The following is a 25,244-nucleotide window of genomic DNA, read 5'->3' as shown; positions in this document are numbered from 1 at the left end:
ACAAACATTACCTTGACATTGAAACCTAATGGAGATACATGTTTATTTAAATGTATTGGAACTGCTGCTTTTTTTAATTTAAATGTCTTCAAACAAATCTAGGAATTATATCATATTAAACTATTGTAACAAACTGTCAAATTTTTACTTTTATTTTATTTTATACATCACTAAATATAAAATATTCACAGTATAGTATAGATATCTGTGAATATTCAATATTATAATATATATTTTGCAACTCTGTAGTTCTAGTTGACATCCGCAGGGAGCGCCACCAGATCATCACTTTTTCATATTTGAGATAAGAACTATTATATTCCACTATCTAACATTGCGCGGTATAGGCCGATGTGCAACCATACTATCTACAGCCGTGATTGGAATCAATAGATTCGAGCCCACGGTACGAGTGCACGATTATAGTCGTATTAATATTTTCTATTATTTTATTATTAAAATGTCCGGTGATAAACGTGCTTTTTATAATTGCAAAATGAATAGAAGAAATTCTAAAAATGTAATTTTTCATGCAATTCCAAAAGATACTGAACTTGCAAAAAAATGGATTTTAAACTCGGGTAGGAATAAAATATGAATTAATATAACATTTTGTAATAATTCTTCATATACCTAGTTTTGTTTTTCAATATTTTATTTTATATTATTAAGGAAATATTAAGTTAGATGCATCTATGTATATGAACCCTAATGCCTCAAATAGTAGACTTATACAAGACGTTGTGCCTACAAAGTATTCAATTGGTAATTACTTTAAATAAATTACTCAGCTATAATATATATAACATAGTACCAGGTGACCAGTAGTTATTTTAGATTATGAATGAAGTGATGAATGTATTGATTCAAATTTGAACTCAATTTTTTTAAGAAATATGTCTAAATCGTGAAAAAGTAGGTACAAGTTTGGATTACATTAATCATAAAAAAACTTGAACTTTGGCCAATTAAAATTTTTTTATCTAGGTTAAAATTTTTACGAAATTCAAAATTCACTCATAAAGCAACTCATTTACTATCAAATAATTTTAGATTTTTGTTATAGTTAAAAATTATTAGTAGTAGAAACTTGAAACATACACCAGTTATTTAAATTAGTATTTTCTGTACATGATTTAATTTTAGGTAGGTATGATATTTATTAAAACTTAATAATAACCTCTAATAATGCGTCAATAACTAAGACTTCGACTAAACGAATTTCACCTGTTTGTAAACCAACAGAATTCATCGTGGAAAATATAAATGAAAATGAAGGTAGCATTAATTGTAACGAGACCTATGATACTACACCAGTCAAAAAGGCAAATAAAAGGTGAACTAGTTTTTCATGAAATCAGTATTAGTTATATGGACTTACTTTCAAAAATGATAGCCAACAATATAATTAAGTAGGTACACACTACACAGTGTAAAAAAAGTTTTAAGTTTTTCTTACTATAATTATAAAAGTAGTTAAACGTAAGTCAATTAAAAAATGTTTATTAGTAGGGTTGTGAATTTAATGCACTAAAATACCTTAAAAAATGTCAAAAAAATGCAATAAAATATTCACTTAAAATGGTTTTTAATTTAATTTAAATATTTATAATGATATTATGGAATATTATACATTACATTTTACAGGCATAAAGATGTGTTTATTTAATATACATATGCAAAATAAAAGTTTTATAAATCGATTTGTTTTTACATTATTCAAATTATTAGGTATATACCTACTTTCAAAGTTACGTTTCACAATCACAAAAAAAAATACACTTTCCTACAAATTTACATCCCTATTTAGTATTTATGAGTAAATAAAATTACTATTTATCTAAAACCAAACATATATAATTCATATGTTAATTAATAAGAATAATATATTTATATCATTAAATATATAGGTATACATTTCGTTGTCTATCATTTTATAAAATTTATGTATAGATACAAAATAAATAAATATCATCGCAGAATCATTATAGCTTCTTATCTCATTAAAAGTTTAAAATAAATGTATTTTCGATAGGTTTATCTCTATCACCACAGTCATTCGAGGTATTTACAACAGTACGCAAACATAATGGGTGCCAAACATCGAATAGTACCAATGTTCAGCCTATGTTCGAAAACAGTCCATCGTTATCTATAACACCTAGCACTAAGGCATACGTTTCGTCATTAATTAATTGATGATACTTTTGATTGTTTTCTACTTTTGTTTATTAGATCCGGTTCTAGTCCAACCACACCCAATCATTGCTTGCCTGGTTGCTCACCCTAACATAACTATAAGGATGTCCTTTATGCCCCCATGGTTTAGAGTATTGTTGGCTATGGTAATTTATATATTACATTTAACTATCAGAGCACGTTGCACCTCCCCACGAAAAAAAAGGTTTATGTTTCAAAGACAGAAATCTTTCAAAGTTCAGTACAAAATGGTTAAGTTACAAATTATTACAATATTATAGTGTTTACAATAATTGATTACAAGTTATTGATATAGACATACATTACAATCCCCTGTATGCTTTTACATTTAAAGTATTTTCGTTATATAATATGAATATATGATGTATATGTTGTATATATAGTTTTAATTAAATATGGGTTGATTACACTTACAAATGGTTAAATAGTTTGATTAAATATTTTGATTATAATATAATTAATGATTGAATGGTTAAATTAAATATTTGGTTATATAATTCTATGTTTTAAATATGTTGGTTAGTTTTCTTATAATTTATAATTGTGATTACAATAAAATATAGTGTTAGTAAATAGTACAATATAGTGATTATAATTGATTTGATAATTCTAATAAAATATGTGGTTAGTATAATGTATTGATTACAATAGTTTCTTATATGGTAAATTAATTAATACAATAATATTTTTACTTATTTGTTAGTAATATAAAATCTATAAAGTTCCCCACAATTCAAATTTATCTCTATATCCCAATAGTTACTTATTCGTACAGTATGTTTTCTTAAATTTAAGTGTATATATATATATTATTCACATTCCAGTTTGTATGTTATTTTTATTTTATTTACTTAATCAAGATTCGCTGCCCATGGAATGACATACTAATCATTTGAAGAACGTCGTCCACATTGACAACAACCTTAATTGATTAACACGTTCACTTGTTCACTCTTTACTCGTTGGGGATGCCATAGAATCCACTCCATCGATCATATGTCAAATATTATGTCGATAGGTGTTTCGTACAGCTCCAACCACTTCGTTCTACTTGATCAATTCATTCTAGACATACATTTATCTACTGTAATTCAATATATCCCGTGGATTCTGTATTATTTCGAGGTAATAGTTTAATTCATAACAGTATGGTTCACCAAATTCTCTGTCTATCGCTATATCATACAAAAATCTTTTGGCTGCCTCAATCATTTCCAATATAGTTTCGTCCTCGTGAGGTACGAGTATATTTTCATTAGCAGTAACTATATGAAAATCAAAACAAGCTGTGTAATTATGCCATTCTCCCCGTGTTGGATTAATATGAAATTGTGTTTCTATGTTAAACGATATTGCCGAAGCTAATTGTTCCATTCTATCCATTATTGGTTATTATTTATTTCGTAGAGTTGATTTGTAATTTATAGAATTATGAATTTCTGAAAACGAAATTTTACGTTGGTATTTTGATTATTAATGTAACCATTGTTTTTGTTTTATTGTTATTTTTATTGTTATTGTTTATATTATATTTTTAGAAATGCTTTACTAGATTTTCGTATCTCTGTTTCCGTATCACATAATCAAATATACATTTAGTATTCTCGGATCATGCGCATACGTAGTATGGTGTTTCTTTTTACATATTATATCATGGGTCTCTACTAAATTAAGTAGCCTTCCTGTTTTATTATATGTACCGATATCTACTTCAAAAATTATTTCTTTATTTCCTAATTTTTCAAATTGAATATAAAAGTTTTTATTGAAATATTTATCGTAACACGTTATGTTTAGCATGGGATAATGGTCTAAGTCTAATCTCTTTAAAATGTTTTTATCTGAATGTCCGTTCCATACTACTATTACATTTTCCTTATTACCTCTACGTATGTAACTTTCTATATATCACTTAGTCAAATTATTCCTTGTTGAACTCAAACTTTGTTTTAATTGGTCTAAACAAGCATCTCTCAAATCGGTCTTGACCCTGAAAACTCTCTTGATTTCTCTCACTGCCACCTGAAGTTCTGTATCACCCATAGGTCGAGCTTCCTCATTAATTGGTAGCAAAAGAGGTCGTCCTTCCAGTTTTCTAATCTTAAAACGGTCTAAGCTATTTGATATAGCCCCGGAGATGACAACCATGCTTGTTTTGTTCACCATTGAAAACTCGAAGTCCATAATTATGAACTTATGTGTCTCTTTTCTGTATAATTAAACATTTTTGTGTTAGTGATTATATTTTTATATTTATTATTTATACATTTATTACATACTCATATATTTATGCGATTGTTAATAACTTATATTATTACTACTAAGTTATATTATATTATTAGTATTATTCCTTATTATATTTTATAATATTTATATATTCAATTTATACATTTTTATTGTTCTTTTAATAAGAGCATATTACTTAGGGCTAGTCTATCTGGTGTGTCACCTAGTAGCTTTTCCTTAACCCCATTCCCTTTTGCCGATGACGTCACATGTATGACTTCTCTTTTTTTATTCGTTATATCGTTATCCATAGTTCTTGTTCGATGGCGGCCTATGGCCCTCATAGTGGTCAGTTTGCATTTATAACTTATGTATATAAACGCCAAAAGAAACATGGAGAATACTAACAATGCCATAATTGCATACATCATTAATGAATTGGTATTACTTTGTACTTCTACTCCGGACTGTTTAAGTATTTCCTCGTCTATCATTTTTTCTACATCGTCTAGTGAGTGGGCCATTTCGTGTACGTTATCAAGTTTACGTGAGTCGAATTTATGTCTATACTATTCTATTTTAATGTCCTTGATACTGTTATTGATCTTATACGATATACTCCCTACTCCGATCTTAGGTATGAAATTTGTGAAATACTTCGTTTTGATTTCCCTAGTCGGATTTAGCACTACATGTTCTGCATAAGCTCTACATTCCTGATTTAATTTAATTATCCCTTGATTTTTAATTTTTTCTATATACGGTTCTTGTATTCCCTGACACGTAATTGTTAATGTATCTTTTTTTGTTGTGTATATCCATGTGTTGGCATACTTAAGTTTGTGGTATATATTTTTAGAAATAATGATTACTCCTGATTCACAATTTTGTGGTAACTGGTCTGGATTTTTAAATAAAGACATTTCACACGGTTGTTCTTTTGATTCGTGTTGTATTGGTTGGAATTCTGGGCAAATAGTAAAAGTTTCTGTTTCGGTAAATGTTGTAAATTGTCTACGATTTTTAGTTATTCCTACATATTGGTATTCCGGTTTCAATACAATACTATGTGTTTTGTTATCCGGTCGATCAATGTCTACAGGATGTGGTATAGGTATGATTTTAAATAAAGTTAATTGGGTTTCCGTTATCAACGGTATTTTTATCAAAAATACTATTTGATCACCACTATAAAATACTTCAATTTTAGTTATTTTTGTAAATTCGTGTATTTCGCTTGGCAATGTTCCCATTGGTAAATTCAAGTTAAGTGGTAGGTTTAATTTTACTTCTACTAGTTGCGCTGCAAGTTCTCGCGGTGTTACTAAGCTTGGGTGTAAAATACCTGTCCTAGCCGCAGTTATTATGGCGCTTAAAGTTTGGGTTTCGTAAGAGTATTGTGTCATTAACGCTGTAAATATACTAAAAATTCTATCTAAAAGTAACAAGGTTTCTAAAGTATATGTATTGTTTATTAGAGCTTTTATGTTTGTTTCCGACTTCTCTAGAAAGCTCGTATAACTTTCATCCTTAATTTCTTTTGTACTATACATTCTACTTAAAGCATCTACGTTCGAATTTTGTACTCCCGGTTTATATTTTATTTCGTAATCGTATTCCTCAAGCTGTATGCGCCATCTCGCCAACTTTGATAACGGATCTTTTAAGTTAAATAACCAAGATAGTGGTCTATGGTCAGTGAGTATTACGAATTTTCTACCGTAGAGATAAGGTCTAAATTGTTTAACCCCGTATACGATCGCTAAACATTCTAGTTCAAGAGTTGAGTAATTCATTTCACTTTTATTCAAAGTTCTAGATGCGTACGCTATTGGTAGGTCGCTACCTATCGTTCCTTGGGATAGTATAGCTCCTAGAGCCTTACCACTAGCGTCGGTTGTAAGTATAAATTGTTTCGTAAAATCTGGATATTGTAAAATTGGTTCTGCACAGAGTGCGTTTTTTAATTTATCGAAAGCTACCTGACAATTTTCGTCCCAATTAAATTTAACATCCTTTTTTAATAAGTGTGTCATTGGTTTTGCTAACATACTATATCCCTGTATAAATTTCCTGTAGTACTCTGATAAACCTAAAAATGATTTTATTTGCTTTACAGTTTTAGGTACCGGAAATTCTAATACTGATGTTATCTTTTTCGGATCTGGTTTTATTCCGTGTCCCAAATATAAACATTCGCTTTTTAGAAATTCGCATTTATCTGGTTGTATTTTTAAATTATGGGTACGTAGACGTTCGAATACGTCTATCAGCTTATTGTTGTGATCGCTCAAATTTTTCGCATAAATAATAATATCGTCTAAATATACTAAACATTTAATGCCTATTATCCCCGACAATACGTTATTCATTAATCGCTGAAATGTAGCGGGACTTGTTTTCATTCCCATAGTCATACGTTTAAAATGGTAATGACCTTGACCGGTCGAAAACGCTGTCATTTCGCGAGATTCCTTCGCTAAAGGTATTTGATAAAAACCATTTGCTAAATCTAAAATGGTAAAAAGCTGACATTGTCCCAATTGATCTAATATTTCCGTAATATTAGGTAACGGATGAAATTCATTTAAAGTTACTTCATTGAGTGCCCTAAAATCAATTACTATTCGAAATTTATCTTTACCAGATGAATCTGATTTTTTTTTACTAGCAACAAAGGTGCATTAAAAGGTGACATAGATCGTTCTATGATATCATTTTGTTCCATTTTAATTAATTGTTGTTCAATTTCCTTTTGCTGTGCCTGTGGCAATCTGTATGGTCTTCTATATATAGGTGGCTAATTGGCGGGTAATCTTATTACGTGTTCCGCGGCGTTAGTAAATGTTAAATAATCGTTTTCCAAATGAAATACATCGGAAAAATGTTCGCATATTTCTAATATTGTTTTACGTTCCTCTTTATTTAAATGGTCACTACGTATTAAACTTTTTATTTTATTTACGCGATCGTTATTGTCATTTACTACAGTTATTTCGTGTAATTTATATTCTATGTCATTGTCGTATAATATTTTATTTAATTGGTCCTCATAAATGTTTTGTGGTAATTCAGAAATATTCAGTATACTTATCACCGTGTTTCCGTTTTTTACCGTGTTTATTATATTAACGCAATATACGTCCTGTATTAATTCTTGTTTCTGTATTAAAATATTTTTATTTTCCATTATCGGATCAGCTATTGGTATAGATATTATCATGGGCGGATAGGTACTTTTTTTTTTACCGGGATATATTTATTGGGGCCTCATATAACTAAGGCCTATATATTATATTATATATTAAAAAAAAAAATGCTCGCTTCGCTCGCAATAATTTTTACAATCAAATCATATTATATATTATGTACTACAAAATAAATTTAAAAAAAAATATAATTATTAAAATGATAACAAATTTTTAAATGTACTATTCCTAGCAGCTAATTTATTGATCACATCATTTGAATCAATTGTACTCAGTAAATCTTTTTCAACATTCATTAGCATGAAACTTTCTAAAATGTCTTGGCCCAATGTATTTCTCAAGTAGTTTTTTATATATTTCAATTTAGAAAAACTCCTTTCACATCCTACTTGTGTCACGGATAATGTCAGCATTAGTTTATACGCAATAAACAGACTGGGATATGCATTTGTGTATAAGTTGTACTTCACAAGCACATCAAAGCAACAAACTACACAATATTTTGCATTTGTGTTTGGATTATGACTACACGATACTAAAAGTTCAACATCATTTGAACATTCTAGAAAACAAAATTAAAAATTAAAATTATTCTATCAATATTAAATAGGTAGGTAAATTAATATATTTATAAATAATAGTTGTTTTTGTTATTACCATCAATATTTTCATCATAGTCTTGTAGTTCAGTATATACACAGTCAATATTTTTTTTTATTTCTTTCCATTTTGATATGAAGTCTACATATTCATTTCGAAAGTCTTCGTACATAATTCCTGGACAATAATTGCAAATCTTGTCAAACACACCAATAAGAGCATTTTTTGGAAGAGTTACATCTGGTTTGAAATTATTAGGGTCAAGACATGCAAAATCTGCACATAACTGTCCATGTTTTTCGAATCTTGAAGAAATGCTCTCAATAACAGTGTCCAGTACTTGATTGTAAACATTAACTTCATATGAATGCAATGGGTCTGGTATAGGATCATCATCTGCCTCATAATCATGAAATTGCTTAGTTTTTTTTTTTTTACGAGATTGTGGTAGACTATTTTCTATTACATTGTTTTTCATTTTTGAAATATTTTATTGGTATGTTGTACAAACTTATCAGCTGCATCTTTAGTCCTAGAAAACTCACGTGTACACTTTCTTAAATCCTGTAAAGTTTGTGTTACCATTTGATACGCTGTCATTATATTGATCCCTTTGCCTTGAAGATATTTAGAAAGCGGTGTAGTTTTTTCAAATATTCTAAGGTACATTTGTGCTGTTAAAATTATTTCGTATTTACATAAACCTTCCTTTAATCCACTTGCTTTAAAACGAGCTTCAGATTTTATACTTGAATTTGTTTCAATTTCACTTAATGTTAATATAAGGTCCACAAAAAGTCCAGACTCAGGATTATTAAAATTACCAAAGATTTTGGTTAAAGAAGCATCTTTTGACCACCATCTAGTTTCACCAATAGTACAAACTCTTTTTCTGGAATTCATAGTTGTCCAAAAATCCATACGGGTGTGTGATTCACGTATAAAGACTGCACACCCATTTAAAATTCCAAATAAAGTAATAGATTGTAATACTTTAAGAGTAATGTCACCTATTACCAAATTCAATACATGGGCATAGCACCATACATGTATTTGTTTAGCTGCTACATCACTTAGTTTTGCAGAAAACTCATTGTATTGGCCCTGCATATTTGCAGCTCCATCAGTTGCATTGCCTACACAGTTATTTGCTTTTATGTTCAGGTTATGAAAAACTTTTAAGACTAAATCAACAAAGTCTATCCCTTTGCTTGACTTACATTTTATCATGCCAACTAATCGCTCTTTTACAGAAGTACCGTTTATATATCTTATAATAACTGAGCATTGGTCAATCACAGAGACATCTTGAGTAGTATCAAGTTGTACAGAGTACATTCCAGCTTTAATGATCTCTTTAGAAATTGATGACTTTATAATTTCACTTATTATCTCAATAATGTAATTGACTGTGGTTTTAGATAAAAAACTTATGTGCCCACCTCCTTGTTTGGAACCAGAATCATGACTTTTTATACTATTTTTAATTGCTTTATCTAAATGAGCTTTGAGTACTGGATCATACTTGCCCACAAGTAAAATCATTTCCAAGAAATTACCATGGTCCAAAGATGGATTATCAAGAGTATAAATGGCTTCGTTAGTTTTACCTCGATAACTGAGTCCACGTTTACCGATTAATTTAATAATATCAATTATACGAAATAAAACTTGCATTCTATTTTCTATTTCTTTCTTCCTTATTGAACTATGACCATTAGTTAATAGTGAATCAATTGATGAAAATTGTTTTTTCATAACATGAGCATCTATATTTAACCTATGTGTTTTTGAATTTTCATGTTCATTTATTCGAGTATACACATGCTTCCAGTCATTAAATCCTTTAGAGAATGGTTCAGATCCGTCACCATAACAAAGGCAAATACAACAAAATAGAGATTTATCAATGGATCTATATGACACCCATCTACGATTTTCTCCATCAATTCGAAAATAAGTTTTTTTATATGCAAATGGTACACCAATTTTTGGTTGATTGGGATGAAATAACCAGTACTTGCAAAAATTGGCTGTGGAAGGTCTTGTAAATAAATTCAAATCAGAAGACTCTAAAAAAAAAAGAAATTAAAATCTTAGTGGTCATAATTGAAATACATGTCAAATTAGAAAAATTAAATTCTGAATTTAATGGTGACACATATATTATTTTACATTTTTATGATTTCTGTTTTCATGGTACTAAATGTAGATACAAATTTGTAATGATATAAATTTAAATTATATTCTTGTTTTAGTAATTTTGTTTATAATACTTATAATTAATTATTTTGTATTTAGTGTCTTAGATTTCATTTATATTATGTACTCAGTTTTGTATTATTAAATTAATATTTTAAAAATAGTACTCTTACCATATTCATTGAGTTGTTGGGTCTTGATATTGTTATTGCAGCTACTCAAATCATTTACATCTCCACTGTATTTTTCTTCTAGGAGTAAACTTTCTACTTCACACTGTTTATTTGTACCAAGAACATCTAATAGTTGGAAAATCAAATTATCATTAATGTTTGAAAAGACTACAGAAAATAATTACACCTAGGTACCCTAATTATTCCTAACTAAAATTAAAACAACCACGCTTTTGTCTTATGACTTATATTATCATCATCACCAGCTAACATATTATGTGTAACTAAAAAAAAACCTCAGATGTACAAAAAAAATCATTTACCAAAAACATTTAAACCCTTTAAAACTAATTAAACAATTAAAAACAAAAAAAAATGTACCTAAACTATTATAGGTAGCTTTTTTTTAAGTTTTTACCAGAGAAATAGAGAATAAAAATATGCATAAGTACTTACACCTATTATTCCATCCTCTAATATTATATTTAAGATGTTTAAAAATAATTGAATAATATTGATAATTTAATTTTATCTTTTATTGTATTAAGTAAAATAGGTAACAATATTGTAAATAAATTTGGTATCGGTATTATATGTACATGCCTACTTTTAGGTTTATGTTAAATATATTTTGATCCTACAAAAATATTGTATACCAAATAACAATATAATTTATATAACTACAAATGAAACAAAAAGTGTATATTTTACCATATATTAGTAAAGCTTTAATCTAATATTACTTACTGTATTTTTTGGTAAATAAAAATTTAACTTTTTTTGTGTTTGATCGTTGGCACATTTAATTAACAAATCTTGATTTATTCTTTTTCTTTTTGAAGCTCCACTTTCGAATTTTCTTTTCGACATTATTGTAGTATAATTTATATTATTTAATAAATTAAAACACAATTAGCAAAAACTTAAAAACCACGACTACTACAATAGAAAGCCAAAAGGTAAAATAAAAATAATAGTTAATAAAATTAATAATCGGTTTATACCATAGAGCATACTGGCATAGAGTAAAAATAAAACAGTTTTTATGATATTATTATCAACATCCACATTGAATATTGATAAGCATTGTTTAAAAATAGAACAAGTCAAAATTATTAAGATACAATACATTTATATAAACGTAGATACCAGATACGTCATAAGTAGTTATAGTTATCACTCATGAAAAATGTAATTTATATTAATATACTTACCTATTGATTGTTATTTATTATTATAGTTGTTTATTTTTGTCATTTGAATAACGGACATATTTATTTATATTTATATTTTATACATTATTTAGTTTTAGTAGCATGATAGTAAATACAACTAAATAGGCACCTATTATACATTTATACGGGTATCAACGCGTATTACACAGAGCTACAGAGGCCCCTAATAATAATTATAATAGCTGATGATATATACAAAAATTACAAATACGCAGCCGGTATTATTTTACAGTCTCATAAAAATTAATTTTTTTTTTCGGGGTTGGGGCCTCTGAGCATAATATTGATGGGGCCTACCGGGAAAATCCCGATTTCCCGATGGGCCTATCCGCCCATGGATATTATTGTTTCCGTTCGCGGTTTTAATGTGTAACATACTTTATCTTTATTTAATTCGCACGGAGTGTTATCATTTATAGTTAATATATTATTCGCAACATCTATTATCGCGTTAGTTTGTAATAGGAAGTGGTGACCTAGATGTCCATCTCGCGGTATTGGAAATTCCTTATCGACCACATGAAATTCCGTTTTTATTTTATTATTATTTAATATTAATATTATTGTAATTTTGCCTATGGTAGTTACTATTTTATCATTAATGCCTTTTAAATTTCTTTTTTCTTTTTCATTCACTAATGTTTCGCCTGTTAATTTATTTATTTTTATTAAATTGATTTCACTACCAGTGTCTAAAAGAAGATTTGCTGTATTTGTTTTAAAGTTAGGTGATTGAAATGTAACATGATTTTCATTAATTACTGATACGATGGTGAAACATCGTTGAGTGATAATTCCTCCGTTACGGCCGTTATTTGATTGATCGAACGGACGCCGTTTCCGTTCGATACTTGACCGTTTCCCGTCCGATTTGCATTATTACGCTCATCCCGTTGCTTACTATAACAGCTAACACTATCGTGTCCTATCTTATTGCAATAACTACAAGTTATTGGTACCGAATTATTGTTAAAATTATAATTAGTATTTTATCGTGCGTTATTATTTTGCGGTTGCGCATTATTATTATTATTTCGACGCGCAACCTGTGTAACATTACCACGACAATCGCGAGCGACATGATTAGTTCTACCGCAAATATAACATCCGGGATTGTTTTGCTGTCTCCGATTATTATTATTATATTGACCGTTATTATTACGCGGATAGTTATTACTATTATTATTATTGCGACCAAAATTATTAAAATTATTATTACGATTAACATTATTATAATTATTAGGACCTTGTCTATTCTGACCACGATTATAATTTTGCTTATAACCGAATTTCTGTCCATTTGGATTATTTCCCTGATAATTATTTGACCAACGATTTCCGTTATTATTTTTATTTCCGTTCTGATTTACTTTAGTTTCGTTATTTTGTAATTCTTTGTTAAAATTAAATTCGATTTCCAACTGCCTAGCCATTTGCATTGCCAGTTCTAACGTTTCTGGGTTCCTAGCTCGTAATATTGTTTGTAAATCCATTTTTAACCCATTTATATAAATTGCTAAAGCCTGATCTTTTAAAGTTTGCCTCAAAATTCTCGATTCTTCCGGTGTTTTATTCGCTAAAGTTGCATTACATAAATTATAATACAATTGTTCTACGCGACCCGTATAAGTTAATACATCTTCGTCATTTTTCATACGAACAGAATTTAATCCTATCTGTAATGTTTGTGGTGACAATTGCTGTTCAAAAGCCCCCGTAATATTTTTTTAATGGTTTCCCAATCACTAGTTTCCCTATACCGACATACTTCTAACGCTTTGCCAGTAATCCTAGTATTAATAAATTTCACTAATAAGGGTATAGTTTCTTTATCTACGGCCTCACATGCATAATCGCATGCCCGTATGAACGAACAAACGTCTTTTGCATCGGCGCAAATTGGTATCATAGCAGTGACCTGCTCAATTGTAGCCTTTACACCAGACATTTTTGTTCTTTGCTTCTGTGCGATAGGGCTGCACAAGAAGCCGGTGAAAACGTGTGATTATAATTACGTCTTAAAATCGATAACCCTGTGGGAGGGGGAAAGTGGACTGTATTTAAAATATATGAAATAGGAGCTGATAGATAAATAATGCTAAAGTAATGATGTTGCGAGGTACCCAAAATACAATACAATTAAACCAATCGTTTACAATAGACAAATATGATAATTTATTATAATATTCTGCAATCGAGAATTCTTACGTACTAATGTTAGTGGTGCGCGATCACAAGCCGATCGGCAAAATCAATATAATAATATGTACGTCGAGTACGACGAATAAATCAAATAAAAATAATAATACAAACACGTCGAAGACGTATGACGATAAATGATAACAAAACAAATAGTGAGCGTGTGTACGACCTGATAACGCTGATGGTTGATAGCAGGTGATAAGACAGTGATGGAGCTGTTGTCCCAAATGACGATGATGATACTGTTGGTCACGTCGGTGAAGTGTGCGACAATGGCACTTCCGTCGAAAAAGGCGAATTGGTCGACGAAGGCGTGGAGACGTCGGAACGAATATTCAAATAAGCCGGCGCGGGCAAGACTATGTTCGGCACCCGTTGTCGCGGCGTGGCAACGCGGTACAAAACGACAAAACTATAACACGTCGTGGCTGACACGTTCGTACGATGTAGGGCGGACGGACGGAAAAGCACGTGGACGCGTGAGGCAGATTTCGCAGTGCTAATGTCGTACTGGTGACGACAAAATACAAAAAAAAACACAATTAAGCGGCAACGACCGCGAGGCGGGTTCACTCGTCGTCGAACGGACGGTCGAAAAACAAACAAACGAAATAGGTGGGTGACCAGGCGCGGATTCAGGGGGGGGCTATGGGTGCTCGAGCACCCCCTGTCGTCTAAGGAAATCCGTAAACGTACAGTGAGATTGTGGAATTCTTTAATCGTTAAATCATACATTTGTATAATAATTTATAAATAACATAATTTATGTTATTTTATAAAATAAAATAATAATAATAGGTACTATCGGTGTTCTCCATTTCGTCGTCACATACGACGATAACTTACTATTGTTGGTCGTTATCTTGATTCTTTGTATACTCGTATGTAACGACGACACGCGACGGCGAAAAGTACCGATAATTATTATTATTACAAAATGCTTTTATTTATTTGTCAAATTATTATTTTATTTATGTTTCTCAGTTAGTTGGCACGTGAATTCCTGACGAGAATATCATATTATATGATTTTTAGTAGTTACAACACGGTTTGTTTTTTAATTATTTCAGTATTTCACCCAGTTTTTTTACATATTTAATTTTCAAAAATATACAAAGTAAAATATAAATATATAATTATTTTACCATGTCGTGTTCTAAAAATGTTTCTAAGTCTCACAGTAAACGTGATCGATCTGTCAGTACCCAGAGATCATTAACCTCATTTTTTGCTGCAAAAAAAATTTGTTTAGATGAATTGCAACATCGATCTAAAGTAAATAATGAAGGTAATGTAAATACTAGTAATATTGATATAAATAATTCTGAAGATTTACAAAATGTGTTGACAATAATGTAGAAAAAATATATTGTTGATGTATTAGATATTGGTAACTTTATTGACAATCAAAGTTCAAATTTAAATGATAATAAAAAATATCTTGCATTGACAAAAATATGGAGACCGGATAGTTTATATAACTTTCCCAAAGATAAAGATTCAAGAAAATTTCAATTAAAATGGCTTAACGATTTCCGTGGTTATCTTATAGTAAAAAATATGAAGGAGTTTATTGTAGAACTTGTGTGTTATTTTCTCGCGATGTAGGAGGAAGAAGTAAAGAACATTTAGGTCAATTATGTACCAAACCGTTAAATAAGTACAAAAAAGCTTTAGAAGTGTTTAAAAAACATTCAAATAACGATTATCATAAATTTCAATTATCAAAGCGGATGATTTTAAAAAATTGTAGAATCTACTGAGAAGTCTGTAGCTGTCAAATTAAATTTAAATATTCAAAAGCAAATTGAAGAAAATCGAAAAAAACTTGTCCCGATAGTCAATACAATTTTTCTTTGTGGTCGTCAAAACTTTCCTTTGCGGGGGCATCGTGATGATGGAGATTTAATTCAAAATAGTGTAAACAACGAAGGAAATTTTAGAGAGCTTTTGAAATTTCGTATAGATGCAGGTGATGATGTTTTGAAAAACCATCTTCAAAATTGTCCAAAAAATGCTAGTTTTATTAGTAAAACTACACAGAACGATTTGATCGATTGCTGTGCTAGTGTTATTCTCGATAAAATTGTAAATGCTATTAAAGAATCAAAATATTTCTCAATACTTGTTGATGAAACAACCGATATAAGTACAAGTGAACAATTAGTTTTGTGCATACGCTATGTTTTTCATAATAAAGTACAAGAAGATTTCTTGAAATTAGTTATTGTTGAAAATACATCTGGTTTTAATCTTTCCAAAGTAATATTACATCAATTAGATGACTTAGGTCTTAATATAAAATATTTGCGTGGTCAAGGCTATGACGGGGGGGCTAATATGTCGGGAAAATATCAAGGAGTACAAGCTCAAATACTAAAAATTCAGCATCTTGCTTTATATACACATTGTGCTTCACATTGTTTAAATTTAAGTATATCAAAAGCGTGTTCTATAGTTTTAATCCAAAATGTTGTTGGTAACATACAAGAGGTTATAAATTTTTTCCGCTCCTCATCAAAACGAATGTTATTCTTAAAAACTACATTAATGAAAGTGTTACCAAATTCTAAATCATGTAGACTTAAATCTGTATGTGAAACACGCTGGATTGAACGACACGATGCAATTCTTCAGTTTCTTGAATTATACGATACTATAATAAATTGTTTGGACGAACTTGGAAACTCTAATGAGGAAACTACGTCCACTACTTGTAAAGCTAATAATTTACTAAATTGTATGTTGAAATTTGAATTTTTAATTACACTACAAGTTTTGGCAGAACTATTTTCAATCACTTTGCCTCTTTCTAAGCAACTACAAAATCAAAATTTAGAATATTTTCAATCATTGAAAATGGTTAAAACTGTTGTAGAAGAGTTTGAAAATAAAAGAAAGAACGATATTCAAAGTTTTAATTCTATTTATACCAAATCATTAACATTAGCCGATATGCATAAGATAGAAGTTAAAAAACCCCGAACGTGTTCAAGACAAATTAATCGCGAAAATATATTGACCAACGATCCAAAAGAATATTTTCGTTTAACCTTATATTTACCGTTTTTAGATTATTTAATATCGGATATTAAAAATAGATTTGTTGGTGACGGTCATGAAACAATTATGTATTTACAATATTTAATACCATTTTTTTTACGCGAAGATACAGATATCGAAAAAATTATCGAATCAGCCAAATTTTATATTGAAGATCTGATTGGATCAATTGAAGAGGTTAGAGGTGAGATAACTTTGTGGAAACAATTTTGGAAATCACAATTAGATAAACCGAAAACTGCTATAGAAGCATTAATCCATGCATCTGAATTTTACCCGAATATAAAAGAATTGTTAAAAATTATTTGCGTTATACCAGTTACCACTTGCACCGCAGAAAGAACATTTTCTTCACTTCGACGAACAAAAACATACTTGAGATCTACAATAGGAGAAGATAGATTAAATGGACTTATGCTCCTTAATATTCATAGGGATATTAAAATTACTCCAAATGAAGTTATTGAAGAATTTAGTAAAAAGCACACAAGAAAATTACAATTACAATATATGTAAGATTTTATTTTATTTTATTTTTTTATTACTATTTAATAAATACTGATGTTTGAAAAAAATATTAGAACTAATAAATTAAATAAAAAATAGAATGGTGTATTATATATTATTTTTTTTTTTTTTTTTTGAGCACCCCCTGTTAAAATTGTCTGTATCCGCGCCTGTGGGTGACCACGACTTGAGGTCGCACAGCGAATAATCGGACGGGCGACGGATACAAAACAATAAGTCGTGGTGTCGGCACGGACGGCCGGAACTAAGATTGCGTAAACGCTCGTACGCGACAAGTTCGTGAGCACGAAACAAAAAAATGGCGGTATTAACGGCGACGGCGCACCGGGTCGCGTTGGTCAGAAACACGAGGTTTTTAACCCAAAAGATGCCAAGACGGCGGAGACGCGACACTTGTGTCTAAAACGGCTCAGGAACGACGACAAAAAAGATAGCGATGGACCGGCTACGGCTAGACCGCGATGGTCGAGTCCCCTCCCCGGGGGTACAAAGTTCGCTCGCACAGTTTTAGCGGCGGAGCAGCAGGGCGACAACGTAGCGACATAGGTCATAGACGATGTCGCGTACGACCGCCAAATTCAAAAACAAACTGGATTGTATATCCAACAGCTTCCTTTTCACTGGTCCTAATTCTGAATGGATTAAATTTGGTGTACTACGTAACCCTATTAATCTTTGTTCTACTCCTGTATTCGAGTCTTCTTTAACAGTAGTATCTAACAAACTTTTCCCTGTTGTTTTTTCCTTATTAATTCCCTGTGTAGAGTTCGCTACCCTCTTTCGTATTTATACTTATGATTACTAATTTATCTACTTCAATATTTTTATCTAACTCTACTTGAGTTCCGATTTCTTTTGTTGTATCCGTTTCCTCTTCCGAACTATTACTATCGTTTTCACTATAACTATTTTCTTCTTTTTCCTTATTCATACGTTTATTTTTATACTCATTTATTATAGCTTAAATTAATTATATTTTATTTCTTAAATTGAATTATTATTAAGTACCAACCAAAAGTCATGGAAGAGCACTGTGTTCAATAGCTAGTTTCTACCAGCAAGCCAAATTTTTAGAAGGATAAAAAAGAACTTACAACTTTAGAACTTGCGAAGGCTATAACATAATTTTATTCGTATATGGAAACTAGCCAAGTCAGACCTTAGGCTTCAAAACATTATCCTAAGTGATAAGAAGAAATTATATTTTATGTTGTTATATAATTATATCAATTGATAAAAAATTAAAAAAATTTAAATTAAAAATCTTCATGTTTCTGATTTTTTCCTTTGTATTAACCTAACTACCTATCTGTATGCCAAATTTGAACTTTCTAGGTCATCTGGAACTGGGTTAGAATTTTGATCTATAGGTAAGTCAGTCAGTCATAAAAATGACGATTTTGGGACGTTAATATCTAAATAACGGTTTGAGGTATGTTTATGAAATTTGGAAAACATATGTATCTCGTAAGTCTCAATATATGAGCCAAATTTGACATGTTTATGTGGAATAGTTTTTGAGTTATGAGGGGGTCAAAAGTGGCTCCAAATGGTTCGTGTAATATTACACACGGTGCTGCTCGCTAGTTCTGTAGCTAGAACTTGGCTTGACACGCTACCGCGTGTCTAGATTCAAATTGACAATAATATAGCTAAATGACTAAATTATCCATGACAGAATATTCTGTTATATAATTTTTTTTATAGATTTTACTTCACATTCCAATTTTTATTATTATATTACAAATAATTAAAAAATAATATACAATGACATATAATCATGAATTCGGGAAAACCAAAAAAGTATGTGTTATAGCCGATACGTCTGAGATATAAGATAGTCGCTATTAGATTGTGTTGGTTATTATTATAGCTATTAATCGTACATTTATCGTCTTTTATTGTCGTTATATGTAATAATGTTCGTATTTATGAATACGATGTACAATTATTTTACATTTTTGTTTTGCTGGTGAATTTGAACAGTTGTTAGCGGTGTCTCCGGTATCGGTCAAAAATATGTAAGTATTTTTAAATAATAGAAACAATTTTGAATCTACACTTTTGTAATAATAAATTATAAACAGCGTTCATGAATTAATGCGATTTTTTTTAAATATATTAAATGGTAGACAAAAAATGGCACCAAAAAAAGCTAGTGGTTATCAAAATCGTAAAAGGAAACTAGAACAGCAATTACAAGTTGAAAAATGTCCAAAAATTTCATTATTTTTCAAATCTAATATGAACGTACAAAACCCTAATGTGACAATTGAGAGTGAAATAGAAGATAGTTCTAATGAAATAAACGATTTTAATAATAGTTCTAGTAATGACGAAGAATGTAGTAATAATATACTCCTGAATGATCCAAAAAATATTGATTTGAATGAATTTTTTGACGTAATAACTAGTTCAAAAAATTTCAATGATATAGCATATTGGCCTGAACAATTAACATCTACTGACAAAGATTATTTGATAACAACAGGACCCAAAATGTCTATTGATTGTATGAAAAATTTTAATTTCCCTAAAGATAATAATAACCGTAGTTTTTCATATTCGTTATTTTTTCGAACTATAAGCAACGGAGAAAAATATTTAAGAAAATGGCTAGCGTATTCCGAAACAGTTAATGCGGTATTTTGTTTTTTTTTTTGTAAAATATTTGATCCTACGAGTCGATCTAATTTAGCCAAAGATGGGTTAAAAGACTGGAAACATGTACACGAGTATTTAAAAACACACGAGAATTCGCCTCATCATATCAAATGTGCTAGTATGTGGTTGGAAACTAATATAAAGCTTAAAGAAAACAAATCAATCGACGCAGGCTTACAAAAACAAATAGTTACTGAAAGAGAACATTGGAAAAAAGTTTTAGAACGATTAATTGAAATTACAATTTTTCTTGGGAAAAATAATTTAGCATTTCGAGGTTCTTCGGATAAGTTATTTACACATCATAATGGAAATTTTTTGGGTCTTGTTGAGTTGTTAGGAAAATTTGATTTAGTAATGAATGAACACGTTCGTTGTGTCATGTCTCATGAAACTCATGTACATTATTGTGGAAAAACTATTCAAAATGAAATTATTAATATAATTGGGAACTTAACACGTGACAATATACTAAGTCGAGTGTTCGCAAAGCTAAATATTATAGTATTATGTTAGATTGTACTCCAGATATTAATCATGTTGAACAACTTTCTTTGACCTTGAGGATTTTTGTTATCGACGAAATGTGCATTAAAGAACATTTTATGGAATTTGAATCAATATTCAACTCGTCTGGTGAAGGAATTTATGAGGCTATATTAAGTATGTTGAAAAATTGTAAACTAGAACTAAATGATTGTAGAGGTCAGGGATATGACAATGGGGCAAACATGAAGGGCAAAAATAAAGGCGTTCAAGCACGAATATTAAAAGCAAATCCTCGAGCTTTTTTTATGCCATGTGGTTGCCATTCACTGAATTTAGTAGTCGGAGAAAGTGTTTCTTGTTCTATTGAGTCAAAGAACTTTTTTGGAACGATTCAAAGAATTTATGTTTTATTCTCTGCATCTGTTGGACGTTGGCATATCTTAAAAAACATGTAAAATCTTTAACTGTTAAGCCACTATGCGAAACTCGATGGGAATATAGAATAGATTGTATTAATGCTATTAAAAATGAAATCTAACAAATAATAGATGCACTGATAGAGTTAACTGAATTAAATACTGCTGATCATTTAGTTTTTTCTGAAGCTAAATCATTAATTCAATTTATAGAGAAATTCGATTTTTTAGTTTTAGTATGTTTTTGGCAAGATATTTTATCAAAAATTAACCTTGTTAGTAAGTCAATTCAAAGTTCAAAAATGGATGTTAGGACGGCGGTTTTACTTTTGGAAAATTGTACAAAGTTTTTACAAGATTATAGAATAACTGGACATACAGAAGCTATAAAGTCTGCTGAAAAATTAGCTTTACAATTAAATGTTGAACCGAAATTTAGAGTCACTCGTGTAATACGTAGAAAAAAACAATTTGATTATGAATCTAGAGACGAAGCTTCAAAACCTCAAAACCCAGAATTATATTTCAAATAGCATGTATTTAATAACATACTAGACCAAGCAATATCTTCTATTTCTGAACGTTTTGAAAAAAATAAAGAATTTAATGATACTTGGGGATTTTTGTACAATATAAAAGAAAATAAAAACCACGAAGATCTATTAAAATCGTGTAAGGATCTACATTTAAAAATTAACGATCAGAATAAAGAAAAGGCAGAGTGCGATTTGAACGCTATAGATTTGTGTAATGAAATTGAAATTGTAAGATCATTATACTCTAAAAAAGATAGATGCCCATTGGAAATCTTAACATTTATTAATGCTAACAAATTACAAGATACCTTACCAAACTTATGGGTCGCTTTAAGAATTATGATGACAATTCCTGTAACTACTGCAAGCTGCGAGAGAAGTTTCAGCAAATTGAAGTTAATAAAAACGTATTTGAGATCAACAATGACAGAAGAACGTCTCAACAATTTGGCATTAATCAGTATAGAAAATGATATAGTTTCTAAATTAGATCTAAACGAAGCGATACAAAATTTTGCTGATTTAAAATCTAGAAAAAAATGTATATTTTAAAAAGATTATTATTAATAATATTCATTATATTGTATACGATTAAAGAAATAATTTTAATACAGATTACTTATAAAAAATAAAAATAAATTGTACGTAAATAAATTTTGCAATCCTTTACCTATCCATAAATATAAGAATTTTAGACAAAATATGTAGGTAAGTATAAAAAGTATTAAATGTTTAATAGAGCATTTGATTAAGGGCGCCTTTCAAAAAATTTCTCGGGGCGTCAAAATACCTTGGTCCGGCCCTGAATGAAAAGACTATTGTATTTAAAGATATTGTGAAAACGTATGACATTGATCGTAGGAGTGCCACAGCCCGAGCTATGTGTAAAATTACACCGTCTCATTTAAACCCCAACCCATTCAAAAAAATGTCTTGCAAGCTTGTACTACAGATTTTTAGTAACAGTGTCGCGTCCGCTATAAAAACGTGTGTCCACACAAGAGAATTAAAATCTCGAACCGCTCTTGACACTGCTGATTTTTTGTTGGAATTAAATAATACATTTGATTCATGTAAATGACAAAAACCCAAACCGAAGGCCGATGAGTGTTCAAAATCGATAAATATTTGAAAATATTAATAAAACAATTTCAACATTCAAAGTAGCAAAAAAAGTTATGTCACAAAAATAATATAATATCAGTATATACTTTTATACGAAAGAGAAAAAAAATATATAATTGAATCATCGGACAAAAAAACATTTTTTTTATTCACTGGAAGATTAAACCAAGACCCACTTGAAAACATGTTTTCAATAATTAGACAAAAAAATGGGTATAACAGAAATCCGACTGCTCGACTATTTCGGACCTGTTTCGCAAGCATCTGTTCATTTACATTAATGAAAACATCGGAAAAATGTAACTGTGAAAATGATGATGACGAAAGTTTAACTGTTGACTTATTATCCGACATTAAAACCAAAAAAAAATAAAAATGATCAATTAACAGATAAAAATGAAGAAACTCCACTTTTTGAATCACTAAGTGATTCTTCGAACTCGTCATCGAGTTCTCCTGTTTTAATTAATAAACTACCTGTATAGGCTGTTTCTTTGGAGGAATTCTCTATAATTTACTTTGCTGGTTACTTAGCTAAACGCTGTATTGACAACTTTAAATTTCAAAACTGTGAATCGTCAATCATTGAACAGGACATTTTAAATGACCCCAATCAATTATTGATAACCTTTAAAACTTTTGAAAATATAAGTTATCCAAATGTTCAAGGCCTGAAGAAGCCATCTAATTATCTTGTTTCTCTTTGTAAAATTGAACTTAATACTTTCGCCAGAGTGTTTAATGACATTAAAAGTGAAAAACGGTTAGTATATCAGATGTTGCAAATTATATTGAAAGAGATTAATAAAAAATATTTAGAATTTGAACACATGGAATGTAAAGGTCACTACATATTTATGGTGAAACTGTTTCTTGTCACTAGAATATACAAAGAATATAAATATTTAAGTAATGAGGAAAATATCTATAAGCAAACTAATAAAGTTCCAGCAAAATTAATAATTTTAACCAATAAGTAAAATTGTATGATTTTCTTTATTATATTGTTGTATAAATATAATATCGTTTTAATAATAATCAATTTAGTGTAAAAAGTGTATAAAATAAAAAAAAAACTTATAAATAATATGTTGTTTAGCATTGTATTGTATTTAAAATAATGAGGTTGGTATATTGGTAGTGTACCTCAGACCTCTAAGAATTTCAGTAATAATATTCTACGAGTAACAGTATTTGATCATAATTCAAATAGGACTCAATTTAGCCCTCCCAAAAAATGAATGATCATATTTTTTTTAAATAATGTGAGAGTTGCGGACTAAAACGCGAAAGTGGTTGATGATTAAGTGCGACTGTGCGAGTAGTGGACAGTGGCCAGTTTGGACCTGCAAGTTGCGACAGTGCGACAGGCCGACGGGCGACGATGATGATGCGGCTACGTCGATACTAGCGATCGGTGCGAAATCCGCCAGAAACAGGCAGGCGATTATAGCGCTACATAGCGGCATCCGCCACTTACCGCGCAGACTAGTTTATACGGCAGTGAGCGATTTATAGTATTGACATGTATATGTCTTATGGCTGGGGGTCATTCTGTTAATTTGTGCGACACCAAGAATGTTACCATTTGAGACGGCGATTGTTTATAGCAACTGGTTGTTATAGCAACCGGTTGCTATGTAAAACTGTATAAAAATATATATATATTATTATATTATTAGTTTAATCTAACTATTTTTAACTATTTTTTATTTTTTTTATTTTTACTATTTTTAATTTTTTTTTTTATTCTAATACCAAATTGACATTGACATTCTTATGTCAACTATATTCAGTAGAAACAAGACGTATACATGTACCGATGTATCTGCATGTACATGTAGTGTAGATTCTCTTTAGTTTTTTTATAATCAATGATAATACGAATTACATAAAAGTACTTACACATATTATTTTTATCCCGTTCATCCTTTTCGTCGAATCCTTCACAAAAAACTCTACAAATTTCAATCCACGCTCCTCTTTTTTTTGTTCGATCGTGGTAGTTATTGTCAGCTATGTTCCATATTTCGGGATCAAGTTTAACTTCACCGATAAACAGCTCCATATCTACCTCATCAATATTAAATTGAATGGTTTTTGTTGCCATTTTTGTGATTTTTGTCACAGTTTTTAACAATTTATTTAATTTATTTTAAAATTAACCGCGCGTGAAAAAACGCACGTGTGCATCACACGATTGATGACAAAGTACTGTTTGCGGGAGTTGCGGTTGATAACGCGTGTCCGGTGAACTTGCGGCGTGGCGGGAACGTACGGTAAAAACTGCACGCACGGGGACGTACGTCACCGCAACGTCGTGTGCACCATTTCATGCTATTATTAGTATTTCTAA

General features: G+C 30.0%; 1 protein-coding gene across 1 annotated transcript in view; it reads right to left on the bottom strand.

Moving 5' to 3' along the window:
* LOC126553526 (uncharacterized) overlaps positions 1–24,998 on the bottom strand; it is a 29,744-nt gene extending 4,746 nt beyond the window's left edge. The window contains exon 1 of the mRNA XM_050208677.1: positions 24,794–24,998. Coding sequence (XP_050064634.1) covers positions 24,794–24,998 — 205 coding nt within the window. The remainder of the gene's footprint in view (positions 1–24,793) is intronic.
* Positions 24,999–25,244: the final 246 nt, after the last annotated feature.

The sequence above is a fragment of the Aphis gossypii genome, unplaced genomic scaffold (genome assembly GCF_020184175.1).
Source record: "Aphis gossypii isolate Hap1 unplaced genomic scaffold, ASM2018417v2 Contig00254, whole genome shotgun sequence".
Taxonomy (NCBI): Eukaryota; Metazoa; Arthropoda; class Insecta; order Hemiptera; family Aphididae; genus Aphis; species Aphis gossypii.
The sequence above is the reverse complement of the archived record's forward strand: the minus strand, read 5'-3'. Positions and strand labels throughout refer to the sequence as shown.